Genomic DNA, 24,727 nt, shown 5'->3' with positions numbered 1-24,727 from the left:
CCCTCCCTGCAAATACCCCATCAGAGCCCATCATCTCCCCACACTCGGGTCTTGGAGCCCTGGGGCAGACACTATCCCCTAGGAGCTCTCCGTTGCCCCGTTGCCCGTTTCGATCAGCCCGGCTCTGAGCTCTCTGCAAATACTCCTCATTAACGACCAGAAAGCCTAGGGGTGGGGGGCGGCGGGGGGAGGCCCCACCAGTTCCCCAGGGCCTAGCAGGGGCCAAGAGAGTCTGTAACGGCAGCCAGCCCCAACTGCCTTCCAGCAATCCATCATTATCCCTTCCCTGGCCCGGTAATTCCATTGTTAATTAAAATCCTACAGCCTTTAATAACACAGCTCATAATTGCTGTTTTTACCAGTCCTGGATTGGCTGTGCAGGCTTTGGGGGGACCTGGGGCTGGGTTTCCCGGGCTTTGCCTTGATGAAGCTCATGGCTCTATATTCACGCACTTGCGCTCAGCCACGAGCCCCGCAGTGGGCTTCACAGTGGGGTGAAGGGGCCCAGCGTCCCCCAGCCTGGGGGCCACCCCCCGCACCCCTGCAACGTCTCCAAGGAAGGAGGCAGGCTCTCCACCCCCACCCCCCACAAAGGTGCAACCCTCGGCAACACAGGCTGGATGAATGAAGGAGGTCTGGCTCCTGCACACACCACTGGCTGGTGGAGGCCTCCTGCTGCCCTTGTCTGCAGGAGGCCATGCTCTTTTACACCCACATCTCCCCCGATGCTCCCCAGCGCCTGAGCCACCGCTGTGCAAGTGAGGAAGCTGGAGATCAGAGTGGGCGGAAGAGTTCCCAAGGCCACACAGCAGGCAGGCAGCAGAGCCAGCAAGAGAGCTCCCCCACTACCCAGGCCAGACCCCTTCCCGGGGCATAAGGGCTGAGTATGGGTCTCTGAAGGCTCAGCCCCCGCCCTGAGGTTGGTGGAGGTCTGGCTGTGAGGCCAGCTCTCCCTCTGACCCCCACTGCTGTCCTTCCCTCCCAGGTACTGATCCCAGGAGCATCCCGTCAACCATCCTGCACACAAGTCTCCATCCAGAGCCTGCTTTTTGGGGACCTGACCTTCTAGAGCCGCCCTGTCCTTTGGGATTCCGGCTCCTGCTCCCTTCACTCCCCATCCCCCCATCCACCCCAGAGACCCCAGATCCTCCCCACACTGCTACCCACACCCAAGCTCTTTAACCAGCCCGTGTGTCTGGTTCTCTCCTCCTTTGGAATGGACAATACAGTCCACTCCGGCTAAAAATAACCTCAGGTACCCCCAGCTGAACTCGGGAGGCCAAGGACTCCTTCAGTGTCCTTTTCGCCTCTGAGGCTGGCTGTGTCAAGCTCATTTCGAGGGCTCAGCTCATAGCTGCCTCGGCCAGCCTCCTAAAAGTACCCCCCACCCCCCACACTCGCGCAGGCTTTGTGAGAAAATCAGTCCCCGAAGTCTCTGGGCCTCGGTGATGCCTCACAGGGAGAATCATGTTCAGAGAAGCCACTCATGCCATCACTCACTCCCTCAACAAATGTGCTTTGAGGACCCTCCTTGTGCCAGGACTGTGTTTGGTGCCAGGGCCACCTCGATGAAGGAGATTCACCAAGTCCCTATCCTCACGGAACGAAAATGCTAGGGTGGGGAGGCACAAAATAGGCAAGATACAGAAGTAAAATAAATACGCAATAGGTTAGACGGCGGTAGGTGCTAAGCAGGGAAAAGGACATGAGGTGTCTGGGGTGGACGGGGGTGAACGTTGAGGCAGGATGATGGCCAGGGAAGGGCTCCCCTCCTCCCCAGGAAGGTGACGATGACAAACACGTGCAGGTCCCAGCCACGAACCCTAGGGCGGGGAAAGAGCTCTTGTCCTGGGCTCCTGGGCCCCACCCGCCCTGGGAGGTAGCCAAATCCATAAGAAAGATTCGGTGGGAGTCAGAAAGGAGCATTCTGCCCGGGGCTGGCGAGCAGCCGGGATGAGGTTAAGCAGTACTGGGCAGTGGTTACAAATTCACGAGGAAGAAAACGGCACACATGGGGCAGCAGGATCCCGTTCCAAGATCCCGAAGTCAGGCGGACGTGATCACCCCCTTTTTCCTCCATAAGGAAGGTGAAATTCAAGAAGTACATTGCCCAAGTGGCGCAGTGGGGGTTCAAACCTGCATCTTACCCACTCCCAAGGAGCATCTTCTGCCCAAGAGACAGCCCTGCCCTACCCTACCCCCCTCCCCGGGAGGTATGCACCTGACCCAGGGCTCCGCCAGGGGCCCAGCAAATCAACCTGCCTTGCCTGGTGCCAATGGGCGAGGGATCCGAAGACCCAAGCAGAATTTTGCTCAGAGTTATGGCCAGCAGGGTCCCTGGTCCCTCCCCGCTTTGTGTCTCTCTCACCGCGCCCTCCCCCCTCCCGCCCCCATACTGAGGCCACCAGGCGCCCGCGGGGGGCAGTGTGGAGCAGAGAGGAGCAAGGGCTCTGGAATGAGGCTGATCTGGGAAAGCCCTTAATACTGTGCCCTCTTGGGCAAGTTACCAAGTCTCTCTGAGCCCCACTGGATTGGTTTTCTATGGCTACTGTAACAAGTTACTACAATTGTGGTGGCTTCAAACAACACGTATCGATTATCTCTGGAATCAGAGACCTGACACGGGTCTCACTGCACTAAACTCAAGGAGTCAGTCAGCACGGCTGCGTTTCCCCTCCGGAGGCTTTAGGGGAGAATCTGGTCCACGTCCACTTACCTCTTCCTCCGTCTGTGACTTCCGCCTCCCTCCGTGGTCCTCCTCCATCTCCAAAGCCAGCCGGTAGCATCTTCTAATCAGTAACTCCGACCTCCTCTTCTGCCTTAAAGGCCCCTGTGACGACATTGGGTCCACCTGGAAAATGTCAGGTAATTCTTATCTTTACATCTGATCTGTGATCTTAATTTCCTCCGTGATCTCGAGTCTCTCTTGCCACGTTCGGTAACCTAGTCACCCGATATAGGGCTCTGAGAGTAGACAGCTTTGGGCGGGGGGTGTGCAGTTTGGGAGTGGAAGGGGCATTCTTCTGCCCTCCTTACTGACTGGTAACGGTTTAGAATAACAAGAGCCCCAAACATGTAGCTATCATAGACAGATGCTTCGTAAATGGTCCCGGTGAGTGTTTTTACGCTAATTGATTTAAATAAAATACACATGTAAAAATGTAACCCTCACCAAGGGATCCAAAGCCTTCAAGGAGCCAGGGGCAGGTCCTCCCTGCGGGTCCCCATGCCTGACAATGAGGGGATCCCTCCAGGAAGTGCTCCCTCCAGACCAAGACTTGGACCCTGGCTATTAGGGTATCCCCTGGGGAGATGGGCTGGCCTGAGCTCTGTCCCAGGATTTAATTAATTCTGACATAACCACACCTCCAAAGCCAGACTCCAGAGCTATACTGTGGATAACCAGGTACTGAAATGACCCACCCCAGACCTGGTATTTCCTCCCAAACGGCCCCCAGGGGCAACTAGCTAGCTCCTGGGTCTGGAAATGTTAGTACTTGGGGTCCACAGAGTTTTCTGACTCTTCCTCAGGTGTTTCAAAAAACCTTGGCCCAAGTGAATTTGCTACTTGAGGTCTTAGGCATTTAAGTGAAAATCAAGGCATTGATCCCAGAGCCTCATGTCACCAGCTTGTCTTACAAAAAGATATGCAAAGTCCTTGGATCCTTCAGCTCCTTTCCTTGTGAGACAGGAAGTCAAGTTTCTCTTGTAAGACAAGCCCCAAGCCTCCAAAGGTCTGGCTTCAAATAAAAACAGGTCAGGCTGCTCAAGCCTTTAGTATGAGGGCAAGCTTTCACTCTTATTTACCATGGACAGTTGTATACTCTGTACACTGCACAAATACAGCCAGCTGAGGTACCAGGGGAGTGAGCACGGGGCCTGAGAACCAGCCTCCACTGCACTTACCAAGGGCATGTATTTCCCTCAGGGTTGTGTCCTCACAAAGGGGATGCATGAGGGTACATACTCCACTTCTCAAGCTAGATGTCCATCATCGTATGTGGTCCCTCTGCACATGACTGGAATGCTGCTCAAGTCAAAGGTGACACACCGCACAAGTTGGCAAGTGTACTGTGTACCATCTAGTTCCCATTCAAAGAGACAAGTGCACAGATCAAAGCTTGGCTGTCATGACAATGTCAAAGTTTGATGCCAGTGTCTAGACTTGCTCTATTTTTGTGCTCATCTTGTACTGACCAGTTAGCTGTTCCCACAGCCCTGCTCCTTCCCATGGCAGGCCCCCCAGGGACACTATGGGGCCTCCTGGCCACACATTTTGGGTGATGGCCAGAAACCAAGGGCAGGGGTGAGGTATAAGCCTGATTCCAGGTGAGGGAGGGCTGTCCAGAGGGAAGGGTAGCGAGACTCTCCTTTTACAGGCCCTGGCTTTCCACCGTATCTGCATAAGCTCTCAGTGGAGGCTTCTTAGGTGGTGTGGGGGGCTCATTTCAGAGAAGGATCTTCTGACGTGGCCTTGGAAGTCACTCGTTCGTGTCCAGTACATTCTATTACAGGGCCAGCCCGTATTCAGGGGAGAGGGTTGTAGGAGGGCATGAACACCAGGAGGGGGCGCACTGTGGGGGCCGTCTTTGAAGACTAGCTACCATAGCGGGGTTTCCAATGACAGGGGCAGCATGGGAGAACCAGGCCAAAGGCAGAAAAGCCCAACAGTTCCCTGTGGCTCAGGCCGAGCTGGACTTTCTCAGAAATGTTATCCTTGATTGATTTCACGACTAGGCTCTGTTGCCTGCCCCAGTTATGACAGAGCGCCCGCCCTGCCCTCGGGGTGCCTAGAGTCACCCACTATCAGGAAAAAAGTGTCTTTTTCCTACAGGAAATTGTCCTTCCAGGTAGAGAAACAGTGTGAGATCTTCCTGGCCTCACTACTCAGTCCAATCACTGATTAAATATCTACAATGTATTAACTACAGCCCACTCCATGGTCCAACTGGTTGAGAAACTCCCTGGAATTTTTTTTTTTCCCTCAAGCACAGTCTCAAAATTATTTAACTTACTTGAGGATTTTCAACCAGAGCCAGGACGTACACAGCTCTATATTCATCTGCTGCGTGAGGCTGATCAAGCTTCTCCCCCTCCAAGTGTCAGTTTTCCCCGTGGAAGAAGAAGGGTAACGGGAGCGAGACGAGGCTGACCAGATGACTGGACTCCAAGAGTCACCATTGTGACCCATGGACTCCAATGGTCTCTGTGGCCTTGGGCAGATCCCTACTCTCGCCAGGCTCTTCATTGCCCACCTGAAACATGGGAAATCGGACGAGATGACTTTATGGGTCTTTCCAGCACCATCTACCCCACTTTAGCACATGCAAGAATGCATCCATTGCCTTAGGATTGGGATTCAAGCCCGGATGCTCAGTATATTGCTATTCCCAGATCCAAGGCCCACCCCTAGCATTTCAAACCATTGCAGACAGACATGCGCAGTCGCAGAAAGTGATCTGCAGTCCATCCACCGGCCCCCGAGCTGCCGCTGAGCTGTGAGCCCGGGCTGCAGCTTGCTATAAGTGGAAAAGATTGAGATAAGAAGTCGGCCAGGCTGGGTGAAAATCCAGGCTCCTTCTTGAGGATGGCATGGACCTTGAGAAAGCCCTTAACCTGGATGAGCCTCAGTTTCCCCACCTGTAAAATGAGGGCGAGAGGGCACACCTCCCAGCAGAGGCCCCAGGACTCAAGAGCATATCCAGATAAGCCAGATGTAGTATCTGTTATAATTCAAACCGCACGCTGGAAAGCAACGTCTGTTTCCAAGGCAGTGGCGCGGACTCTTGTCACCGGAGCGGAGCCTTCCCTGAGATAATTTAGGAGGTCTGGGCTCGGGAGCGCTCCGGGGCCAAGCTGCCACCTCCCCTGTCGGCCCCAGGATAGATAGGCCCCGCAGCCCCTCTGGAAGGGCCATCCACGCCCCCGCCCCCTGAAGATGTCCTGGGCTGTCGCGCTTTCTGGCACGCCATGCTAAAAAAAATGACTCCGAAGAAAAGTAAGCAGACACTCCAGGCCATAAATATTTCAGAGCCGTATGAACGTCCTCTCCCCAGCACCGACTTGCCATATATATTATTTATAAAACCATAACTTGCGTTGAAAGGTAGTCGTCGAAAGAATAGAGAGAGACTCACTCAGATTCACTTGGTGATTGGAAAAACAATCTAGAAAGGGAGAAAATAGTGTTGGCCAGATGAGGTCCCAGGAGGTCCTATGGTCCCCCGGCTCCAGCCCGGCCCCTCCGGAGCGTGGCCTGAGTGAGCGGAGGGCACATCTGGGGGAGGCCCCAGACACTGGCAGACTGCTGGGTCCGCACAGCCCAGGGCCTCGCTGGCTTTTCGGGAAGTTTCCATGACATGACAAAAGTCAACGTGTAAGACATCTTTCATTCCCCCTTTGTAATAGGGAGCAGGGCTTGTCATGAGAAAACAGGCCGAGGAGGAGGGTGGCCACAGGCCGTTGAGGAAACAGGAAGAGCCCCGGACCTGCAGGGAGACCCGCATTCCAGTTCTGTCCGGCTCATTCCTTAGGCCGCAGCCAGCAAGTCACGGGGCCTTCCTGGACTCAGTTTCCCCATCCATGAAATGGAGGAGTCAGGATTTCTGCCCCATAACAGATGCTTGCCGGTCCCTCCCTCTCTCTCCAGAAATGACGTGAACTGACAATACGACCTATTCACAGATATAATTTTGAAAATCGATATAACGATGTCGTCACCTGTGATATCAAAGAGAAATGAAAGGAACGTGATATATCATCAAACCACATTTTGCGTTAAATGTTTCGGCATGTGTTCCCTGGAGGTCCAAGCGAAGGTTTGGAACTGGGGATGGTGACCCCTGGTTATCTACTCACCATGAATGTGACATGTCCAAACACAGCCTAGCGCCAGGCCGCGACACCAGACCCTCAAATACCTCGAGCAGCCCTGCGTCTGGGGAAAGACGTTTCTGGAACCATGGACGCTCTTGGTAAGACTGAGATAGAACAAAAGACAGTCTCTCCTCACTGTTTGCTGGAGCTGCCCGCCTCGGAGATTCCGTTTTTGTTAAGACTGTGCCCCCCCCCCAAAAAAAAAAAAAATGCTGTTTATTAATATGTAAAACAGAGTGTAGTTCTGGGCTCAGACCATTTTAAAAAATTTTTTTAAATTTTGGGGTTATATTTTCTTTTTTGTTTTGTTTTATTTTATTTTGCGGAGGAGGCTCAGGCCATTTTAAACAAGTTTTTCACCCATAGGAACGTTTGGTGGGACATCGGCAGCGTGTGTGGGATGTGGGAACCGTTGCTCACAGAGCAGGGCTGTGGGACCTACGAGACGTTAGAGAGCTCCGGGCATCCCTGCCTGCCAAGTGCCGGTCCTCCCTCCCAGCACTGTGACCGCTGACAAGTGTCCCCCCACACACGTCTGAGACACCCCCAGGGAGCCCTCGGACAAGGTGCTCCCAAGGTCATTCTGCACTGCTTGGGCCATCGGATGCCACCCACAAATGGCTTGGTGACAAACAAGGCGAGACTGGCCCCCACAGCGGGCACCTCAGTTCCTCCCCCACTGTCGCACCCTGGTGACAGCAGCGGCCAGATTTCCAGACACACCCAACACTGCTTGAATGGAGCCTGGACCACAGCTTGCGGCAGGGATCCCCGCTCCTTCCCCTTCCCCAGTCCGCCTGCTCAGGAAGTTGGGGCACCTCCTGGGCACAGAGGGAGCCCAGCACCCCACCAAGCCACCCAAACAGCAGTGCCGTGAGCCCCCTTGGGACAGTGCGGGCTGTGAGGCCGTCTGCTGGGGCTGTGAATGCCCACACCGGCTGCCCCTCACTGCACCCCAGCTGTTGGCCTCCAGCACCCCGACAGAGAAGATCTAGGTCTCTATGGGCCACTTTGCAGCTGCCTGGCCTGTGTCATGGGACAAAAGGGTCCCAAAGATCTGAGTCTCGTGCCCAGCCCCAGGGCTCACAGCTGTATGAGGGGGTGGAGTCCCCCAGGAAGCCACCGAGGGACAAGGCACAGACGTGGGCTACCACAGGTGGTCTGTGTAGGGCCTCGGGGCGGCCTTGCTGCCCTGTAAGCCTCAGTTTGCTCAGCTTTACAATGGGCGTAGAAGCCGTACCCCACTGTAAGCTCATTGGGAGGACCGCTGAAATGCTGCACGCAGACAGCTCAAAGAACCCTTGGGGATCTTTTTTTTTTTTTTTAAGATTTTATTTATTTATTTGAGAGAGAGTGAGAGCGAGCAGGGGGAGCAGCAGAAGGCAGATGACTGAGCCCCCCCAGTGCCCCTCACCCTTGGGATTCTTATGTCCAGCGTTTCCTGGCCCTCCCCAGCTGGTTCCCTGCAGTAAGTCAATCTCCCTGACTCTCAAGCCTGCTAATCTAGGTCCTCCGTCTTCCTAATCTCTCCCAGAACCGGGAAGCACCCGGGAGCATCCCCTGGGAATCCCTGGCTTTCTCTGGTACTGATGGCCCCGCCACGATGCTTTCTCCAAGACCATGACCTGCACAAGAGCCCCTTCCTCGTGGCCAGAAAGTAGACCCCGCGTCCCAGGGCACCGCCATGCAGTCCCCAGCCAAGGCTGGGGCGGGGGGCTCCCCATTCTGAGCCGTGACTCTTTGTCACGCAGGCTCCAGGCAGAGGGACTCGTACTGCAAGATCCACGGCTCCTCTGGCCCGATGCCAGCCCTAGGTCTTGCCTGCGGCCACCTCCCCACAGACCAGACCCCAGGCCAAGGACCTGACTGGGCGCAGATGTCACCTTTACACCCTGCTCGGACTACCCACCCCACCCGACATCCCACGCATGCCGGGATGTTTTTCTGTGCCCACAGTGGACACCAATCTGGCGCTCGGGACAGCGTATCATGGTACTGGGCAATGGGAGGTGGGAAGCGGGGGGGGGGGGGAGTGTCCATGGGCTGGGAACAGTCCGGAAGCTCTGCGGAGACAGCAAGACCTAAGCTGGGAAGGCCTGGGCCAGGATGGGGGGCCCTTACGCTCCTCCAGTTGATGGGCCCAGAAAACGTGTCCGGGAAACATGCTCAGGGGTAGCAAAGTTCTTCCTCAAATAGGCATTTCCTCCCCCAGGAGCCGAGGCCGCGTCAGCCTCCAGGAGCAGCGGTCCCCGCGCCCCCCTGCTCGAGCTGGGACCCCACTTCTCTCGGAGTCTGCACTCAGCAGTGCCCGGGGCCTTGTCAGAGCAGCTGCTCGGCTCTGACCCTGGCCTCCGCCACCCCCTCTGTACCCACCCAACTGACACATTAAAAAAAAATAGAAATAAAAAACTGGACGAGTTAATTTGCTAAAATGGAACGGAGTGCAATAACTGATTACATTTTTCCCCAAAGGAAACTTGAGTTAATTTGGCTGGTGACTCACATGCCAGGCTGCCAGTTCCAACACACCACCCCAGACACAACTCCTCGCCGGGCCCAGCTGGCAGCCGCCCTCCCCGCTCGCTGCCGCTGGCCCCAGGGTCCCTCCTCGGAGAGGCGGGGCCGGGCGGCCATGGAGCCCGCCGTGTCCCAAGCTGCTGCTGGCCGTTCTGAACGTGCGGGGTGTGCGCGCACGTGTGTGTGCACAGAAACACGTGCCTCTGCGCTCACACCAGGCATGGACTAGTGTGCACACACACACACATACACACGCATGCCCACTTGGGACACCACAACGACACTCTGGCCTGGGCCATGCAGTAGATCATTCAATAGTAAGCTCTGCCAACCAATCCTGGGGAAAATCCAACTAGAGTACCTCATTCCTAAGACGTTCCTTTTTTTCCCAGCATCTTAAAGCTTCTGTGGAGCAGAGGAGGGACCGGTGGGGTGCTCATGTAAGCCCTGTGAGCTCTGGGTGGAAACTCCCAGCCCAGCATCCCATGGGTGGAGGCCCCAGATGGCCTTCTCCATCTCTTTGGGACCCCACTCTACGTCCAAGACTCCTCTCATGGTCACTGCCCTAATGATAAGTAGTAGCACCCACTTCAGGCATGGCCTTACAGTCAAAAGACCCACTTATACACTGTCTGACTTTGAGCAAGACACCCTCTCTGAGCCCCAATTTTTTTCCAGAAAATCCCTTCATCATCTGGTCGCACAGTAATATGAATGTACCTAGTAGCACTAAACTATACACTTCAAATGTTAAGATGGTAAATTTTATGAGTATTTTAACCCAATTTTAAATTTAAAAAAGAAGAGAAAATAAAGGTTTCAGCATTTCCCCTTCTTCTTTCCTCCTTGCCACACCGGCTGGGGGTGTAGAAATGATGGCAGGAGCTGTGGCAGCCTTTTTGGACTCAAAGATGGAAGTCACCCTTGAGCAAGGCAGTCCAGTGGGATGAAAGGACAACGTTCCTATGACACTGAAGAGCTTCCCGATAAGCCCTGGACTGCTTGTGTGCAAGAAGTAAACTTCTGTGTTGTTTTTAAAAATATATATGCTCACACTATTTGGAGGGGTTGATTGGGACAAGGAAGAGAGATATTTCCTAGGACCCCTCACCCAGTCATCCCCAGCAAGGGAAGGAACATGGCCCAGGGTTCTGGGTTCCTGCCCAACTCACCCGCCAACTTCTGTGCTACCTCAGGTAGATCAATTTCTTCCCTAAGCCTCAATCTCCCTACCTGTCTTTTGACAGTAATACTACTGGTCTCAGTTTTTCAAATCTGGTTAATGGGAGGCCCCAGCAAGAAATTCACTTGACCAAGGACTGGGAGCAGCAAGAATGGGGTTCAAGGGGGTCTGATGGAGAGCCAGAGCAGAGCGGGTGGAAGGAAGCTCCAGCACCCAGCACTCGTTCCTCTCTCTAAACCCGTCTTACTGGAGGGAAAGCTGAGAAAGAGCACGGAGGTCTGAGAGGCTGGCCAGAGCCCAGGGGCAGCCCAGAAGAACAGGAGGCCCAGGACAGGAGCTGTAGTCTCGCAGGCCAAGCCCCCACCACAAAGATACTGGTGGTCAGAGTTTTCTGGAGTTGGCGCCCTCCTCCCAGATAAGAAAGTAGAAGCAAAGTCCTCCCCTCTCCAACCAGTTCAGGACTCCGTGTGGCCTCTGTTAGGCCCGCACTGTGGGTCTCCCTGGGGCCCTGGGGGAGGAGCTAGCCAGTCTCTTAGGGGAAGACATCGAGGATCCTAGGAGCCAGTCCCAGCCTTTGGGGTGAGAAAGGAGGAGGAAGTTAGAGAGGGAATTGCTGGGAAGCAGGATGGCTGGGGGAAAAAAAAATTTGCTGATTTCCAGGGGGGCCTCTTGCCTCCCTGGGGGAAACTGGGAGCTGTAACCAGAGCAAAGGACAGAGATTCCTGTCCCTGGATAGGCTCCAAGAAAGTCTCTCCCTGTGGGCGGACACATCATGGCGGGTGGGAGAACTGGGCTCAGAGGGGCAAAACCCCACTTCCAGAATCCGGCCAAAACCAAGAGCCAAACGCCCAAGCACGAAATGGTTGTCCACACATGACACCACCGTCAGGGAGCAGCGGCCGGGTGCCTGGGCAGCAGACACCAGCTGGGGGCACTCTGAGGCACACCCAGGCCCCACCAGGCCCCACCATGCCCTTGATATCGGTTGGCCCTCCAGCTTTAGAATCTACTTGGCCCTGGGGTGGGTCAAGCCAGCTCGAATCCTCCCTCTGTCACTTAGAAGCAGGGGGACCTTGGGCAAGGAGTTTTCCTCCCCAAGGTTCAGTCCCTGCTTCTGTAAGGAGATACCCACACCGGGGGCTCAGCCAGTGGGAGCCCCACCCCCTCTGCCACGGACATCTGCGGCCTGATCACTCCTGGGAAGGGCATCGCATACAAAAGGACAAACGATGCTGGACTCATTCGTGGCCACCATCCTCCCGTTTCCTCCGCCACTCCCATTTCACATGCTGACGTGTCCCCTCCTCTCCAGCAAACAGAGACTCCCAGAGTGGAGTGCTCAGGGATCAACAGGTCCCCAGGCCTCCTCCTTCGGGGTCTGGAGCGTCAGGTTCTGGACTCTTCCAAGCCCCGGACACAGCAGAAGAAACACCCTCGTCCTTGTGCCCCTGGCTTTTTAAGGCACACACCAAACAGCTGCTGTATGGCTTCAGATTTTCTGCCTGAAGACCCTTAACCAGGGCTCTCAGACTGAGGCGGAAGCTGGGGGGCCCTGGGGTCCAGCTTTAAGGAGGGATTTCCCTCAGGGGCCACAAGCTGAGTCATGAGGACAGTGGAACTGTGGGCTGGGGCGGGGATGGGGACAGAAGGGGCCCCACCTGGGAGCAGTTTGCGGGGGACATAGGAGGGCTGGAGCTGCCCAAGGAAGGCGTGCAGGGGACGAAGGGCAGGCTCCTTCCCATACACACTCGCACAGATGCACAGATGCCACCACCACGCTAATGCCCCTAACATCATAGCGCAGGTGTGCACGGCCTTGCCTCCCACTGAGGTTCCAGGAGTAATGGGTTCCCGCGCAATCCTAGGCCCGTGGACCACGCCACAGACACCTCTGGCGTTTCTTCCTGCCTGCCTTATGGGCTTCTACCTTCTCTTGCTTCCTCCTTGGGCTGAGCTAGAGGCAAAGAGCAGGGACCAGCGTCAAGGTCAAAGCCGGCTTTGCTCTAGCCTCTGCCTCCACCCCTTCCGCCCCTTAAGTGTCACCGCCTGCTCCTCTGGGCGAGGTGGGGGTGGCTCCTCCCTTCTCTTCCCTGGGGACGCAGAGGAGGAACCAGAGGAACTTGGGACCCAACTTGCTGGCAGGGACGAGGTCGCGCTGCCGCTTCCCCCGAGAGCCGCTAGGTGGCACCACGCTAAAGAAGATACGGATGGCGCTGGGTGGAGGTGAGGCCGGACAGCCCAGGTGCCCAGCAGATCCCTCCCACGCGGATGCTCACACCCGCTCCCCATGTCCCCAGACCTCCGCCCACGCTCCCTGCCAGCCCCAGGCTCGGGCTAGGGCTCAGGACACAGCCCCTGGGCCCCCTCCACCCTGGCGCCGGACCCCTCTTGGCCCCTAGGCAGCTCCTTCCACCCTCCCCTGGCACAGACCCTACACCACCACCCTGCTCCCGGGGCCCAGAGCAGAGGTGGATACATTGAGAGCTTGGTGAGGGAGACGAGCCTGAGTCTGGTTGGGGCTTCCTCTCTCTGAGCCTCCGTTTCCTTATCTATAAAATGGGATTGCTCCCTGAGGTCAGAGTGAACAACTCAGTCACAGACTCTGCACTCGGCAAGGAATAGGCCTCAGTTTCCCTTTCACGTCTCCCTGGGATCACCTCACCGTTGCCTCTGGACCCTCCGTTGTCAAGTGTCTGTGTCCCTGGGCAACCTCAGAGCAGCACGCGCTACAGCTCAGAGCGTCCAACGGAGGACCACCAGCCTCCCTGCTGCAACCCCAAAACAGGAAGACCATGTCTCCTCCCTCGGCAGAATCGGCCCAATCCCTACCCCTTGTTAGCTCGATTCCTGTGAGGAAGACAGGACTCCAACAACACGTGGACCCCGCTCTAGGCCAGGCTCCGAGTAAGGGGCTTCTTTCCTGTATGCTCCCGAAGATTCTGCAAGGTTTCCAGACAACAAGGCAGTGTGGACTCATAGAGCCTGAGGTCACACATGGGGTCGATGGCAGCCAGGGCTGCCATGCTCCAGGGGGGGCCCCGGACCCTCGCTGTCTGGGATGAGCCCCTCTTTTCCTGCCTGAGACTAAGCCCCCAGGCGTGGATGACTGGGCCACTCTCGGACTTTGTGACTCTGCGCTCCACGCCGGTCCCTCTGACGCCAGCCTTTGCAGGAGCTGATCGTCCTGCCAGGAAAAATGTCTTTCCGAGGGTGCCTGGGTGGCTCAGTGGGTTAAAGCTTCTGCCTTCGGCTCAGGTCATGATCCCAGGGTCCTGGGATCGAGCCCGCGTTGGGCCCTCTGCTCAGCGGGGAGCCTGCTTCCTCCTCTCTCCTCTCTCTCTGCCTACTTGTGATCTGTCTGTCAAATAAATAAATAAAATAAAATAAAGTCTTTCCGGGCCTTGTCCCTGAGGGCCCACCCTGCATCACCTCCTGCAGGAAGCCTTCCATGATTCTTCCACCAGCGGAGGCTTCAGTGGGCCCTTCAGGGCAGGACATCCTTACCTGAGCCCCTCACTTGGCCCGTGGCTCAGACACACATGGACTCAGCCAGCTGTCAAGGACCAGGGCACCGGCAGGATGCTGTACAAGAGAGAACCCCCACCTCATGCTGAACCCAGTTTACAGAGAAGCTTTTAGAAGGGAAGTTGGGGGATGGCAGGGCCTGAACATGTCCCTCCAGCATCCCCAGTGTGGGGCTGGGGGGCGCTGAGAAGTGATTAGGTGCAGGAAAGGGCATGAAGGTGGGGCCCCCGCAGTGGAATCAGTGTCTTTAGGAGAAGAGGAAGAGAGACAGAGCACGTTCTCTGCTACGCGAAGACCCAGCTGGGAAGGGGCCGCCCACAAGCCCAGAGCAGCCTCCAGAACCGTGAGGAAGAGACTGCCTTGTGTTTAAGCTGCTTGGTCTGTGCTGTTGGGTCCAGCGGGCTGAGCTAAGACAGGGGAGAGGATAAGACCAGGCCGCAGAGGGGTCAGGCGACCAGCAGGGTCACAGGGCAAACCAGAACAGTGAAGAGACCTGAGCCAAGGTCTGTGGAGACACGCAGTGAGAGGAAACATATGTAAGGAGAGAGATGACCAAGAGGACCCCGAATTTAAGACACACGCACACTCGCTCAAGGGGCCGGGCACAGTGATAGCAGCTGGAGGGAGTGACTCACAGCCAGCAATGTCCCACGCTGGGCCCTGAGCTTTGTCACCCACCACGTGACATGTAGCCAGCTCTGCTTCTAGTCCCCAGGGCTGATGTCCAGGATCATCTGAGGGTATGCTGGGCGGGCTCAGGCCAGGCCAGCCCTGGCAGCCCCCAGGACCCCAGAAGCCCACTGGCACCCATCCTCTCTTTCTCTCGGGATCTCAGGCTGAGTCACTGGGCACCATGGACCATTCTGGAAAATGCCCCCAAGATGGCCTCCTGGAGCTGGGGGTGATGGTATTAGAAGTCTGGGCTCTGGCCCTGCTCTGGCCCTGCCCCTGGGTAGCTTTGGTCTCCTCTCTGGGCTTCATCAATACAAATATGGGCTCTGAGGAGCCTTGCGCCTGGGGCTGCTCGTACCGTTCTAGAGGGACTGTGGGCATCTCAGCCTTGGCAGGAGACTGTCCACCATGACAAGCAGCAAACACTGCTGCTTCCTCCTTCCTTTCTTCCCTTTTTCTCTTTCTCTGTCTCTTTTTAGAGCCAGCTGTCCACCATCTAGCCTCAGAGGCTGGGGGACAGCGTGGGGACAGGGCGGTGCAGGAAGCAAACTGGGACCTGCCGGCAGCTGACCTAACCCCGCTTCCCCACCCTGGTGACCCTGAGCCCCCCGGGCCACGCAGAGGAAGGCCACGACCTCTGTTCTTCCACATGCTTGCTTCCTTCTTTCCCTTAAACGAGCACCAAAATCTGTGCTGATTCTCTCCTCCCACCCCGCCCGTCCTCCCTGACAGGTGCTTCCAGCAAATCTGGCCTCAGAGTGTCCCTGCGGGAGACAATATTTGAAAAGTCACCTCTGGGCCCTCTGGGGACCATCGATAATGGGATGGGCTGGTTTCTGAGGTTCCATGCAGGGAGACGCAGTGGCAAACCCAAGCCACAGAGAATCCGTTCACATCGTCCCCGGTGATGGCAGAACTGTGACCCACCAGCAAGGTCGGGAAGGCAGGGCCCCTCCCGAATTCAGTCAGCACAAGCACGGAGCTGGCCTAATTGGGACAGGGGCTCAGCTAAAGGTGCCCTTTGAACACTCTAGGAAAAACAAAAAAGGTCTCGCGCAAGCTGTACCCAGCATCACAACAGAGATGCTTAACCTACTAAAGGAAGGTGATCCCCTTCGAACAGGTTCACTGCGTGCCTTCAGATGCACCAAAACCCATCCCCTGATCAGGGCTGGCCCTCTGTTGCTAGACACTGACCCCCTCCTTAGCCGTATGTAGAAGCTCAAATCGGTGCCCACGTTGAGCACTAATAAAACTCCCTTTTGAGAATAGCCAGCCAGTGAGCCAGCCAGCCAGCTTTCCTCTTTCGTTTAGAGATATTTGCTAAATGTGAAATGGGACCACAGCCTGCTGAGTCCACACACTCAGACACTGTCCATGTCCCATGGGCCCCGCTGCCCCCTTTGTGGGCTCTGACTGCAGAGGTCCTGGGAGGGGCAGGGCTGGGCCCCGGGTGCGGAGGCTGACTTCCCGCCAGAGCCTCGTGGTAGCTCAGTCACCGCGTGCTTGGAGAACGCTGACCGGTCCTGCGCACCACAAGCGAGTGTCTGGCAGGGTGGCCTCTGGGGGCAAGCCAGTAATCGCCCGCCCCAAACCAGATCAGTGGCTTTCCATGAGGCTCCAGCAGCCAAACCGGCTTCACCAGTGAAGTCACATGTGGAACCCCAGGACGCAAAGTGGAGGCGCACAGGGCGGTTCTGGCTGACGCGCGTCCCGCCGGCTCCTGGGCCCTCCCTGGACCTCCCGGCTCAGCCGGCTGTGGTTTCCACAGACGCTTGCTTCTCCCTGCACCTGCAAACCCGGCTTTAGAGGTCACTCCAGCCTGGGGAGTGTTAAAAAAAAAAAATACAAGAAACAAAACCAGAGGTTACAGAAATAATCCTAAAACATTGCTCCCTGGGCTCTAGCCTGTTCCCTCTGTGGATGCTCTGGCTTCCTGGAGCCTCCAGATGAAAAAACCTTCTCGTTCCTCACCTGCTGGGAGCCCTCTTCCCTCTACTGCTCCAGGTCGCTGTGGGGATGACATTTCTGGGGAAAGCCTTTCCCAGATCAGTGCCTGGAATGCTGAGGCCTACAGAAGAGCCCAGTGTCCCTGCCTGCAGCTGGGACAGACCAGGCCAGGGAGCCACATCCCGTGACCACACAACTGACAATACACCGTTCAGCCATTCAGCAACACCTATGTGCCAGGCCCTGTGCTGGGCACCAGGGACACAGTGTGGCCCGGACAAAGCTGCTGCCCTCACAGAATATGGCATAGGTACTGGAGAGGATACAGGGAGTTCTAGCCTGGAGCCATATGAGCACTTATGAGAGCAGAAGGTGGGGAGCTTCGGGGCACATGGAAGGAACCGGACTCAATCTGCGGATCAGGGAAGGCTTCCTAGAGGAAGTAACCTCTGAACTGATAACCTGAAACTGATAGCCAGAAAGAGAGGATGCAGGTGAAATGCATTTTGCCAACAGGAACAGCATGTGCAAAGGCCCGGGGCAGGCGAGAGTTGGAGAAACCGTGGGAGGAGCATGGGAGCTGGAGTCTGGTGTGTCTTGGAGTGAGAGGGCCAATCAAGGACCACGCCGGGGAAGCCTAGAGAGGGGCCGGCAGGAACATGCGCAGAGGCGCTGGGGAGGGTGGCAGCCAGCTTTCATAGGGAGCTAACCTTTTCAGTGAAGGTTGCACTGTGCGGAGCTCAAGACAGAGTGGCTGTGGGGAAGACAGTGGCTGCCCTGAGCCAGGTATGCCTTGAGGAAGGATAAAGAAAGAGTCACAAAACACCCTTTGTGTTTTGGTGCCTCAGAGCCCTTGGGAATCAGTTCTAAGTCTGTATCACCCTTCCCCTATGGCCCTCACCTGAGCCTTGGGCACTCCCGGGCTGGGCTTCCGGGCACCGCCAAACAACAGCCCCAGCCCACTTGCCCATAAACAAGGTCACTGTCTTGATTTCCCTCAATGCCCTGTGGATCAGATCCAGGGCCTGGGCCCTCCCAGAATGCCTTCTCCTGGGCTGCCTATGTGCCCCTGTGATGGGAAAGTGTGCAGAACGCTGCCTTCCACCTGCCCTGGTGCTGGCCTATGGGGATGTGCAGAAGGCCTTGCTCCAGGCCTCAGTCCCTGCAAAGAAAGTCTGTGCTCCTGTAGCTGCTTGGGTCCCTGGGCCACCGTGGATGTGATGGCTGATCAGTTTCCCTCTTTGCTTGGCCTACTAGGACCTTAGGGGTCCAATCATCAAGGCCAGCAAATAGCTCTCAGGCCGTGTAATAATCAGAGTGCCATTATCGATTATTTATTGACCAATCATTGGTCATGTTTTGAGCCTATCACTATGTTGCCTGCGTTCCAGGGTTCTTAGTCCATCCTTGGAACAACCCGAGGTTCCGTATTGCCCCATTTTAGAGATGAAGGAAGGAAGGTCAGAGGTTATGGCCCCGAGATCCCAACCAGACCTGCCACCAGCTTCCTTCCCCTCTGGGGGACTCTGTCCCTTCCCCTTTGGGTTCATTTTCTTTTTAGTTTTCATCCTCTTGCCTGCTTCCCTCCATACTTTGTGAACTTCCTTTCCAGACCAGGTTGATACACCTAACCAAACAACCAAATGTAAAATGAAAATGACCTCCCCACCCCCATCCCCAGCATTGAGCGGCTGTCCTCCACCCAAGATGTGGCTCTGAAGACCCCGGTGACTTTAGACTTTATTCCCAGGGAAGCTCAGTGCAGCTCCTATTAAAAAACAAAACAAAATAAAATAAAACAAAAAAACCACATGCCCCACACGGGGCAAGGCTTCAACCAAGCCGGAGTCTGGCCGCCCGCCACCTTCCATTCATTTGCTCGCTCGTTCATTCGTGCGGGGCACACGCACACAGCTGGTCCAAGTCTCCATCAGGACCCCCAGTCTCGCTCACACATGAGGGCAGGTGGGTCTTAGAGGTTGGGGGATGGGGCCAGTGGGGTGGGGACGACACAGCAGGTCCTGGAGGGGAGTTGCCCTGTGCCTCCATGGCTGGGATCTGTCCCCGGGCTGCACCCAGCAGCTGTTACCTGCCCCCGGGTCAGGTCCCAGCATCGCTACACATGCCCGGGGCAGGAGCTCCCTCACCTGCTCGGACAGACCCAGGCCTTCCTGCAGACAGCGCATCAGCTTCCTGAGCCCCACACTGAGGCTCCCTAAGGAGGACTGGCCACCCAGGCAGGCTTCCTCTCCAAGCCCCTTCCTCTCCAAGCTGCCCCAGGCCCACCCGGACCTGGGCTCAAGTCACCTGCATCTGGGAGAGGATTTGAGGAGACTCTGATTCCTCCCTCAGCCTGGCTGCCCCTCCCCAGGATGAGAGGCAGTAGCGGAAGGGAAGCCTCTGTTCCTCCTTTGTGCTGACAGACCAGCAGATGGACTGGCTTTTCAGCACTGCGGGGGCCCCCGGGCTGGCCAAGACTTTAACACGACAGGGTGGCGAGTTCCCACCATGGTGATGAGGGCAGGGAGTGGTCTCCAGAGGGGCAGCACAGAGGCAGGGCAAGTGGGCCACCTGTCCCCCTGCCCCCGGGGGCCACCCAGCCACTCCCCCACGGGACTCGTGAACTCTCCGTGGCTCCTGGAGAGCCCCTGCCCTCATCTTCCTGGAGGGCACCTCGCGGGCCGAGAGGTGGGGAAACAGCGGTGCATTATTGTGCACTTTTTCTTAAGTCTGTGATAAGCTCCTTCTATTAGACTATAGATCTCGTCACATAAAATAGATTTGTGGACTCACAGCCAGGAAGAGCCACGTTCCTGAGCCGTGGAAATGGCTCATTTTTCCCCTCTTCCTTGAGTAACTGATGGTCATGAATTTTTCACCCAAATGTCGCCACTAAAGATGTCACCAGCCTCCCTCCCCTGGAGATTTTATGATCTGGCTCTAATGGGGTAGAAGAGGTGGGGGGCTGTGGGCAGAAGGGGGCTGAGTCCCGGGCCCGGAAAGGGACCTGGGAGTGTAGTAGAACGGGGCCAAAGGCCGGAGGCTGACGACAGAGCCCGGCTTACTGAGCGGTGGCTGTGTGGCAGAGCCACTACGTTGTCTCAAGTTCCAACAGCCCGGGGAGGGAGGTGGCAGATGGGTTGGGATTCAGAGAGGCTGAGGAAATTGCCGAAGGTCACAAAGCTTGGGAAAGCCCCAGAACCACAGGCAGACCCAGCTCCAGAGGCCAGGCTGTTAATGGCTATGTTTGACTCACCGCCTCTGTCACAGACTCGGGCCCCTAGGCAGGGATCCCCTGCCCCATTCCGGCTAAGGACCTTGGCGAAGGAGCAGCAGGGCTGAGCGACAAGGCAGACACTTGCATTCCCGCCTGGATGGAGGCGTGAACTCTTTTGCAAGGGTCACAGTCAAAGTCACATCATAGAGAGAAATAGCCTTTTCTCCTGCAGGGCTCACGGTCTGAGAAATTGAGCTGCTCTTGGAGAAACAAGGTGTGTTTTCCTCTTGGGTGACATCCATAGCTGTTGTGGGAGAGGAGACAGATTTGGGGCCTGGAAGCCCCCACCGTCTCCCTCTTGCAGGTGGGGGCACAGGCAGAGCTCCCCACGCCAAGGCCCACAGACCAGGAGGGATGGGACAACAGTCCTCTGGGGAGGGCTGGGCTGCTGGATTGAGACAGAGGGGTCTGGGAAACAGAAGGAGGAGGGAGCCGAGTGTGGGGAGTGAGAATGTTCTAGGGTTACAGCCCCCCAGAAGTCAAGGTCAGTGGGGTCAGCCTCCCCTTTGATGGTGCAGGGTGAATAAAGGGGTCCGTTAAGGGTCCACTCCCCAGTCCTCCTCTGAGCCACAGGATCAGAGTTCAATGACAGTGGGGCCTTTGTCTCATCCCAGTGTCTGTCTGAACTCCAGAGACTGCTTCCCAGTGGGACAGACACGGGTAAGGGGTTTTACCTGGGGGAGCAGACAGGGGCCTCGCAGAGAAAGAGCTGGTTCCCCCTGTGTCTAAGCGGGTCCTTGCCCTCACTGGCCACGCTGAGCCAGGAGTGCCCTCAGACTGGCCGTGAGCACACGATGTGTCAGGCATCATGGGAGTACCTGGGTTCCCGGTCCCCAGCTCCGCTGTCCCCACCCCAGCTCTGCGCCGGCAGGAGGGGGCCCTGTGTGCCCAGAGGTGGGGAGCTGCTGAAGCCTGGGGTCAAGGAAAGAAGTCTCCTGCTCTTTTTCTTCTCTTTTTTTTTAAAGAGCTCAAGTCTGTTTTTTTGTGTGTACATGTCTGTTGATTTCTTCTCTTTCTCTTGGTTTATTTTATTTTTATCATTTGGTGAAATTGATTATTTTCTTATTAAAGTAGAGTTGACAGGCAATGTTGTGTTAGAAAGGAAATAAGTCTTCAAAGCAACCACCAGAGACTTTTCAGGCTAGAAAGGACAGAATAGCATCAAAAGCTTGCGTCTTTTTAGAGCCTCCCAGCCCGGGGATCCTCTAGCTATTGCTTTCACCCTACCAGTGACGGGGAACTCACCACCTCATAAGTTCAGTCCATCTGCTTATAGCTCTGACTGGAGAGTGAAATGGAATGGGCCAGCCCTGCTCCCCGGCTTCCTCACTGAGCCATTCTTCTGGGGACTCTTGGGAACCCTGCGGGGACCTGAAGACAACGCCACGTACCAGAGTCAGCTTCCTGGTTCCCAGAGCACCCTCCTTCCCACTGTCTACTCAACACAGCAGCCTTTGAAAGCAGGAAGAAGCCCAGGCCTGGGTTAGTGTCCCATCTTTCAGAAGAGGGTGTTGAGTCACACAGGAAGTGGTAGAAGATGCATCTAGAAGAGCAGGACTCTGTCCCCTGCACTGGGGGTTCTGTGCCCCATCCCTGCCCCCTTCTTCTGGCCCCAGCTTCATGGCCCTGGCTCAGAACTGGCTCTGGCTGGTCTCTGGCCCTGCTGTGGGGCCTGCCCCGCCCTGCTCTGAGCCCTCGGTCACACTCTGCCAGGACCCAGGGCACTGGCTGGTGAACCAGGGTCACCCGAGGAGACCCCATGGTGGGGATCCTTGCCAAAACCTCTCCATAGGTTACCCAGCCTGAGAAGCAGGGGGCCCTGGTTCTCGTCCCTTGTCTCTCCCACCCCACCTCAGCTTCCTCTGCTGGAAGATGAAGGAAGGGGCTTTTTCTCCAACAAGATGAGACCCCTCCCCATCCTTGTGGCTCAGCACTTGCCCATGAAAGTGCGGGGGGCCTGGTAGTGGGGGTGGGGACGTGCCAGCTGGGCCCATGGGAACCTAGGCAGGCCTGGTGAGCCATAGTGACGTGTCCAGGAAGACACGATGGCGGCCCTTCAGCTCTCCTGGACAAGGGTCCAGGACGAGTGGGGGTCTGGGCCCTCAGCCCTCAGCCTCCTCTCCCAAGGATGAGGATGGCCGGCAGGGAGCCTGCATGGAGGCCGCAGGAGGCAGCAGCAAGGCTGAGGGTCGGGGGCGATGGGAAGAGCCAAGAAATCCGGCACCGAGCCTCTAGAAGGAACTAGAAAATGCCCACAGACTGAATAACACTTTGCAAGAACCAAAGACTTTGCACGTGGCGCTCGGGCTGCAGCCAGATTATTGCCCTATAAATGAGTAAGGAACATGTTGACTGATTCATGACCAGGAGGACTTGAGCCTGAGACGAGTCAACAGGCGATCATAGATTATAGCGCTAATGGGCGCTGTGAGAGGAGGGCACTCAGGTGCAGACTGAGCAAGTTGCTAACTCTGCCCGGGGGCGAGGAGATAGCCAGGAAGACTTCCTGGAAGAGGCAACAGCTCGGCTTATAGCTATTAGCGGCGCTTAGACCGCAGTTCTCCTAATGGCGGAGAGTGGCTGACACCCTGAGTCAGGTCAGGGGTGTGTAGCAGAAAGCGGGTCCGTTGAAGAAGGAAGAGGGCTGGAGGCAAGCTCAGAATCACTTCGAAGCTTTCAAGGTTTATCTTGAAAATACATGCAAGTTTCGCATTCTGCTCCACAGTGTAGCCTTAGTGTTACAAGAAAAACACATGTTCAAATCACCACATTCACAAGGAGATAGGTCAAGGACACAGAAAGAAAGGCTAGAAATTCACCCTACCCCCTGAAACACTGGAAGTTCGTGAAGGATGAAGGTAAATTTCAGGGAGGTAGAGACGGGAGTTTCAATAAATGGTGTTGGCCCAACTGGGACCGATTGAGCTGGACCTATGCCTCACCAGAACACCACCAGGACAACCACCAAAGGGACCCAAGATTTAGAAGTAGAAATTAAATCCCTAAGAGGTGCCTGCATGGCTCAATGGGTTAAGTGTCTGACTTTAGCTCAGGTCATGATCCCAGGGTCCTGGGATCGAGCCCCACATGGGGCTCCCTGCTCAGTGGGGACTCTGCTTGTCCCTCTGCCTACTCTGCCTGTCGCTCTCGCTGCTCGTGCTCTTTCTCAAAAAAAAAAAAAAAAAAAAAAAAAAAAAATCTTTAAAAAAAATAAAAAGAAATTGAAACCCTAAGACAATCAGGCCGACTCCTCTATAACTGCGGCATGCGGAAACGCGTCCAACAGTGACTTGAAACGGAAAAGCCAGAAAATGTGATAAATTACATCAATAATAATAGGAAAAGAATTACAAGCAGCCCTTCAACCCAGGAGAAGATAGTCCACCTCATTCCTATGAAGAGAGATGTGAAGGAAGACTAACAAGGATACCATTTCTCACCAATCAGATAGGCAAAAATCCAAAAGTCTGACAACACAGCCGCTCGGGAAGGCTGTCGTGTTGGGAAACAGACACTCTCCCACGTCGCTGATGGGAATGCAAAATGATACAACCGCGACGAAAGATGATTTCGGCGTTCTTATCACAGTTACAGACGCGTGGACCCTGGTGACCTGACAATCCCGCTGCTGGGAAGTTACAGACACACGGGGGACACGTGAGAAAGGGAGCACGTGCACACGCACTCGCCCCAGCTGTGTGTGATGGCGAAAATCTGGCGACAACCAAGGGTCTGTGTGAGAGGGGTAGGGAATTGGAGCATGTTGGACCACACGGGGGTCCCCTGAGGAGCATGGGGACGAGGAGGATGGGGAGGGAGGAGGAGGAGAAGGCTCTCTATATGCCGAAGTCTCCTGTATACATTATTAAGCACAATGAGGCAATCAGGACATAGGTGTGCAAATACGTACCACGTTACGCATTTAGGTAAAGAAATACTGGAAGGACCCACAAGAAGCCTATGGTTTCTCTAGGAGGCAGGAGGTTGGGAGGCGGGGACATGGATGGAAATGCGACTTGCTTCTCCAGGGATCAATGACTTGCCAGATAAGTACACGTTGATGCTTATCAGGTATTTGTCTGGTGGGCTGTTAATCCCTAGATACCAAGCCCCAGAGCCACAGGACTCTGTCCCCCTCCATTTGGGGGGAAAGGGCTGTAGGCAGTGGGAGCCACTGCAGGTTCTAGGCAAGGAGGTGTTTGTGATTCAGAAAGCCTACAACCCTATGTCCGGGGTTGGGGGTCAACAGACCTACCTGTAGGGCTAGGGAACTCGTGGCCAGAGCCCTGGGGACTGCTCTAGATCAGGAAGGGACCTCTTCGGTGCCCGAACCCACAGAACCCCGTATGCCCGATGTCCCTGAAATCAGCTTCGCCCTGGCTCCAGCCTTCTGTGCGGTCTGCTTCCTGCTAAGGAGGAGGATTCTCTGATTCGGGGAGAGTGGCCACCTCGGTGAGCTCAAGCAAGCCCTTGGGAGCCAGTTTCCGAGCTTAGGGCCCATCAGCTGACAACGCTGGTTGGTGGCCAAGGCTCTGGTGCTCAGTGGGGACGGGGAGGGTGTCCCTTTCCTCCCTTTCAAAATGGCTTCCCTCAGGCACAGACAAGGCTTAGAAGGGGAAGAAGGGATTCCTAGATGGCTCTCCACACCCCACCTCCTTCAGGAAGCCTTCTTGGATTTGTCGAGATGGTGGGACACCCCTTCAGACATCCTCTGTTGGACCGCAACC

General features: G+C 56.0%; 1 protein-coding gene across 4 annotated transcripts in view; it reads right to left on the bottom strand.

Moving 5' to 3' along the window:
- Positions 1 to 24,727, bottom strand: part of MYL10 (myosin light chain 10) — a 77,087-nt gene that overhangs the window by 37,472 nt on the left and 14,888 nt on the right. The window contains exons 2-5 of one of the 4 annotated variants that reach the window (XM_047714660.1): positions 6,859 to 6,980; positions 5,016 to 5,255; positions 3,907 to 4,027; positions 2,717 to 2,851 (exon numbers count right to left, since the gene is read on the bottom strand). In XM_047714660.1, coding sequence (XP_047570616.1) covers positions 2,717 to 2,851; positions 3,907 to 3,915 — 144 coding nt within the window. In that variant the 5' untranslated portion in view covers positions 3,916 to 4,027; positions 5,016 to 5,255; positions 6,859 to 6,980. The remainder of the gene's footprint in view (positions 1 to 2,716; positions 2,852 to 3,906; positions 4,028 to 5,015; positions 5,256 to 6,858; positions 6,981 to 24,727) is intronic. The other 3 variants (XM_047714659.1, XM_047714661.1, XM_047714662.1) reach the window with 3 other exon arrangements.

This window comes from Lutra lutra, chromosome 18 (genome assembly GCF_902655055.1).
Source record: "Lutra lutra chromosome 18, mLutLut1.2, whole genome shotgun sequence".
Classification (NCBI taxonomy): Eukaryota; Metazoa; Chordata; class Mammalia; order Carnivora; family Mustelidae; genus Lutra; species Lutra lutra.
The sequence above is the reverse complement of the archived record's forward strand: the minus strand, read 5'-3'. Positions and strand labels throughout refer to the sequence as shown.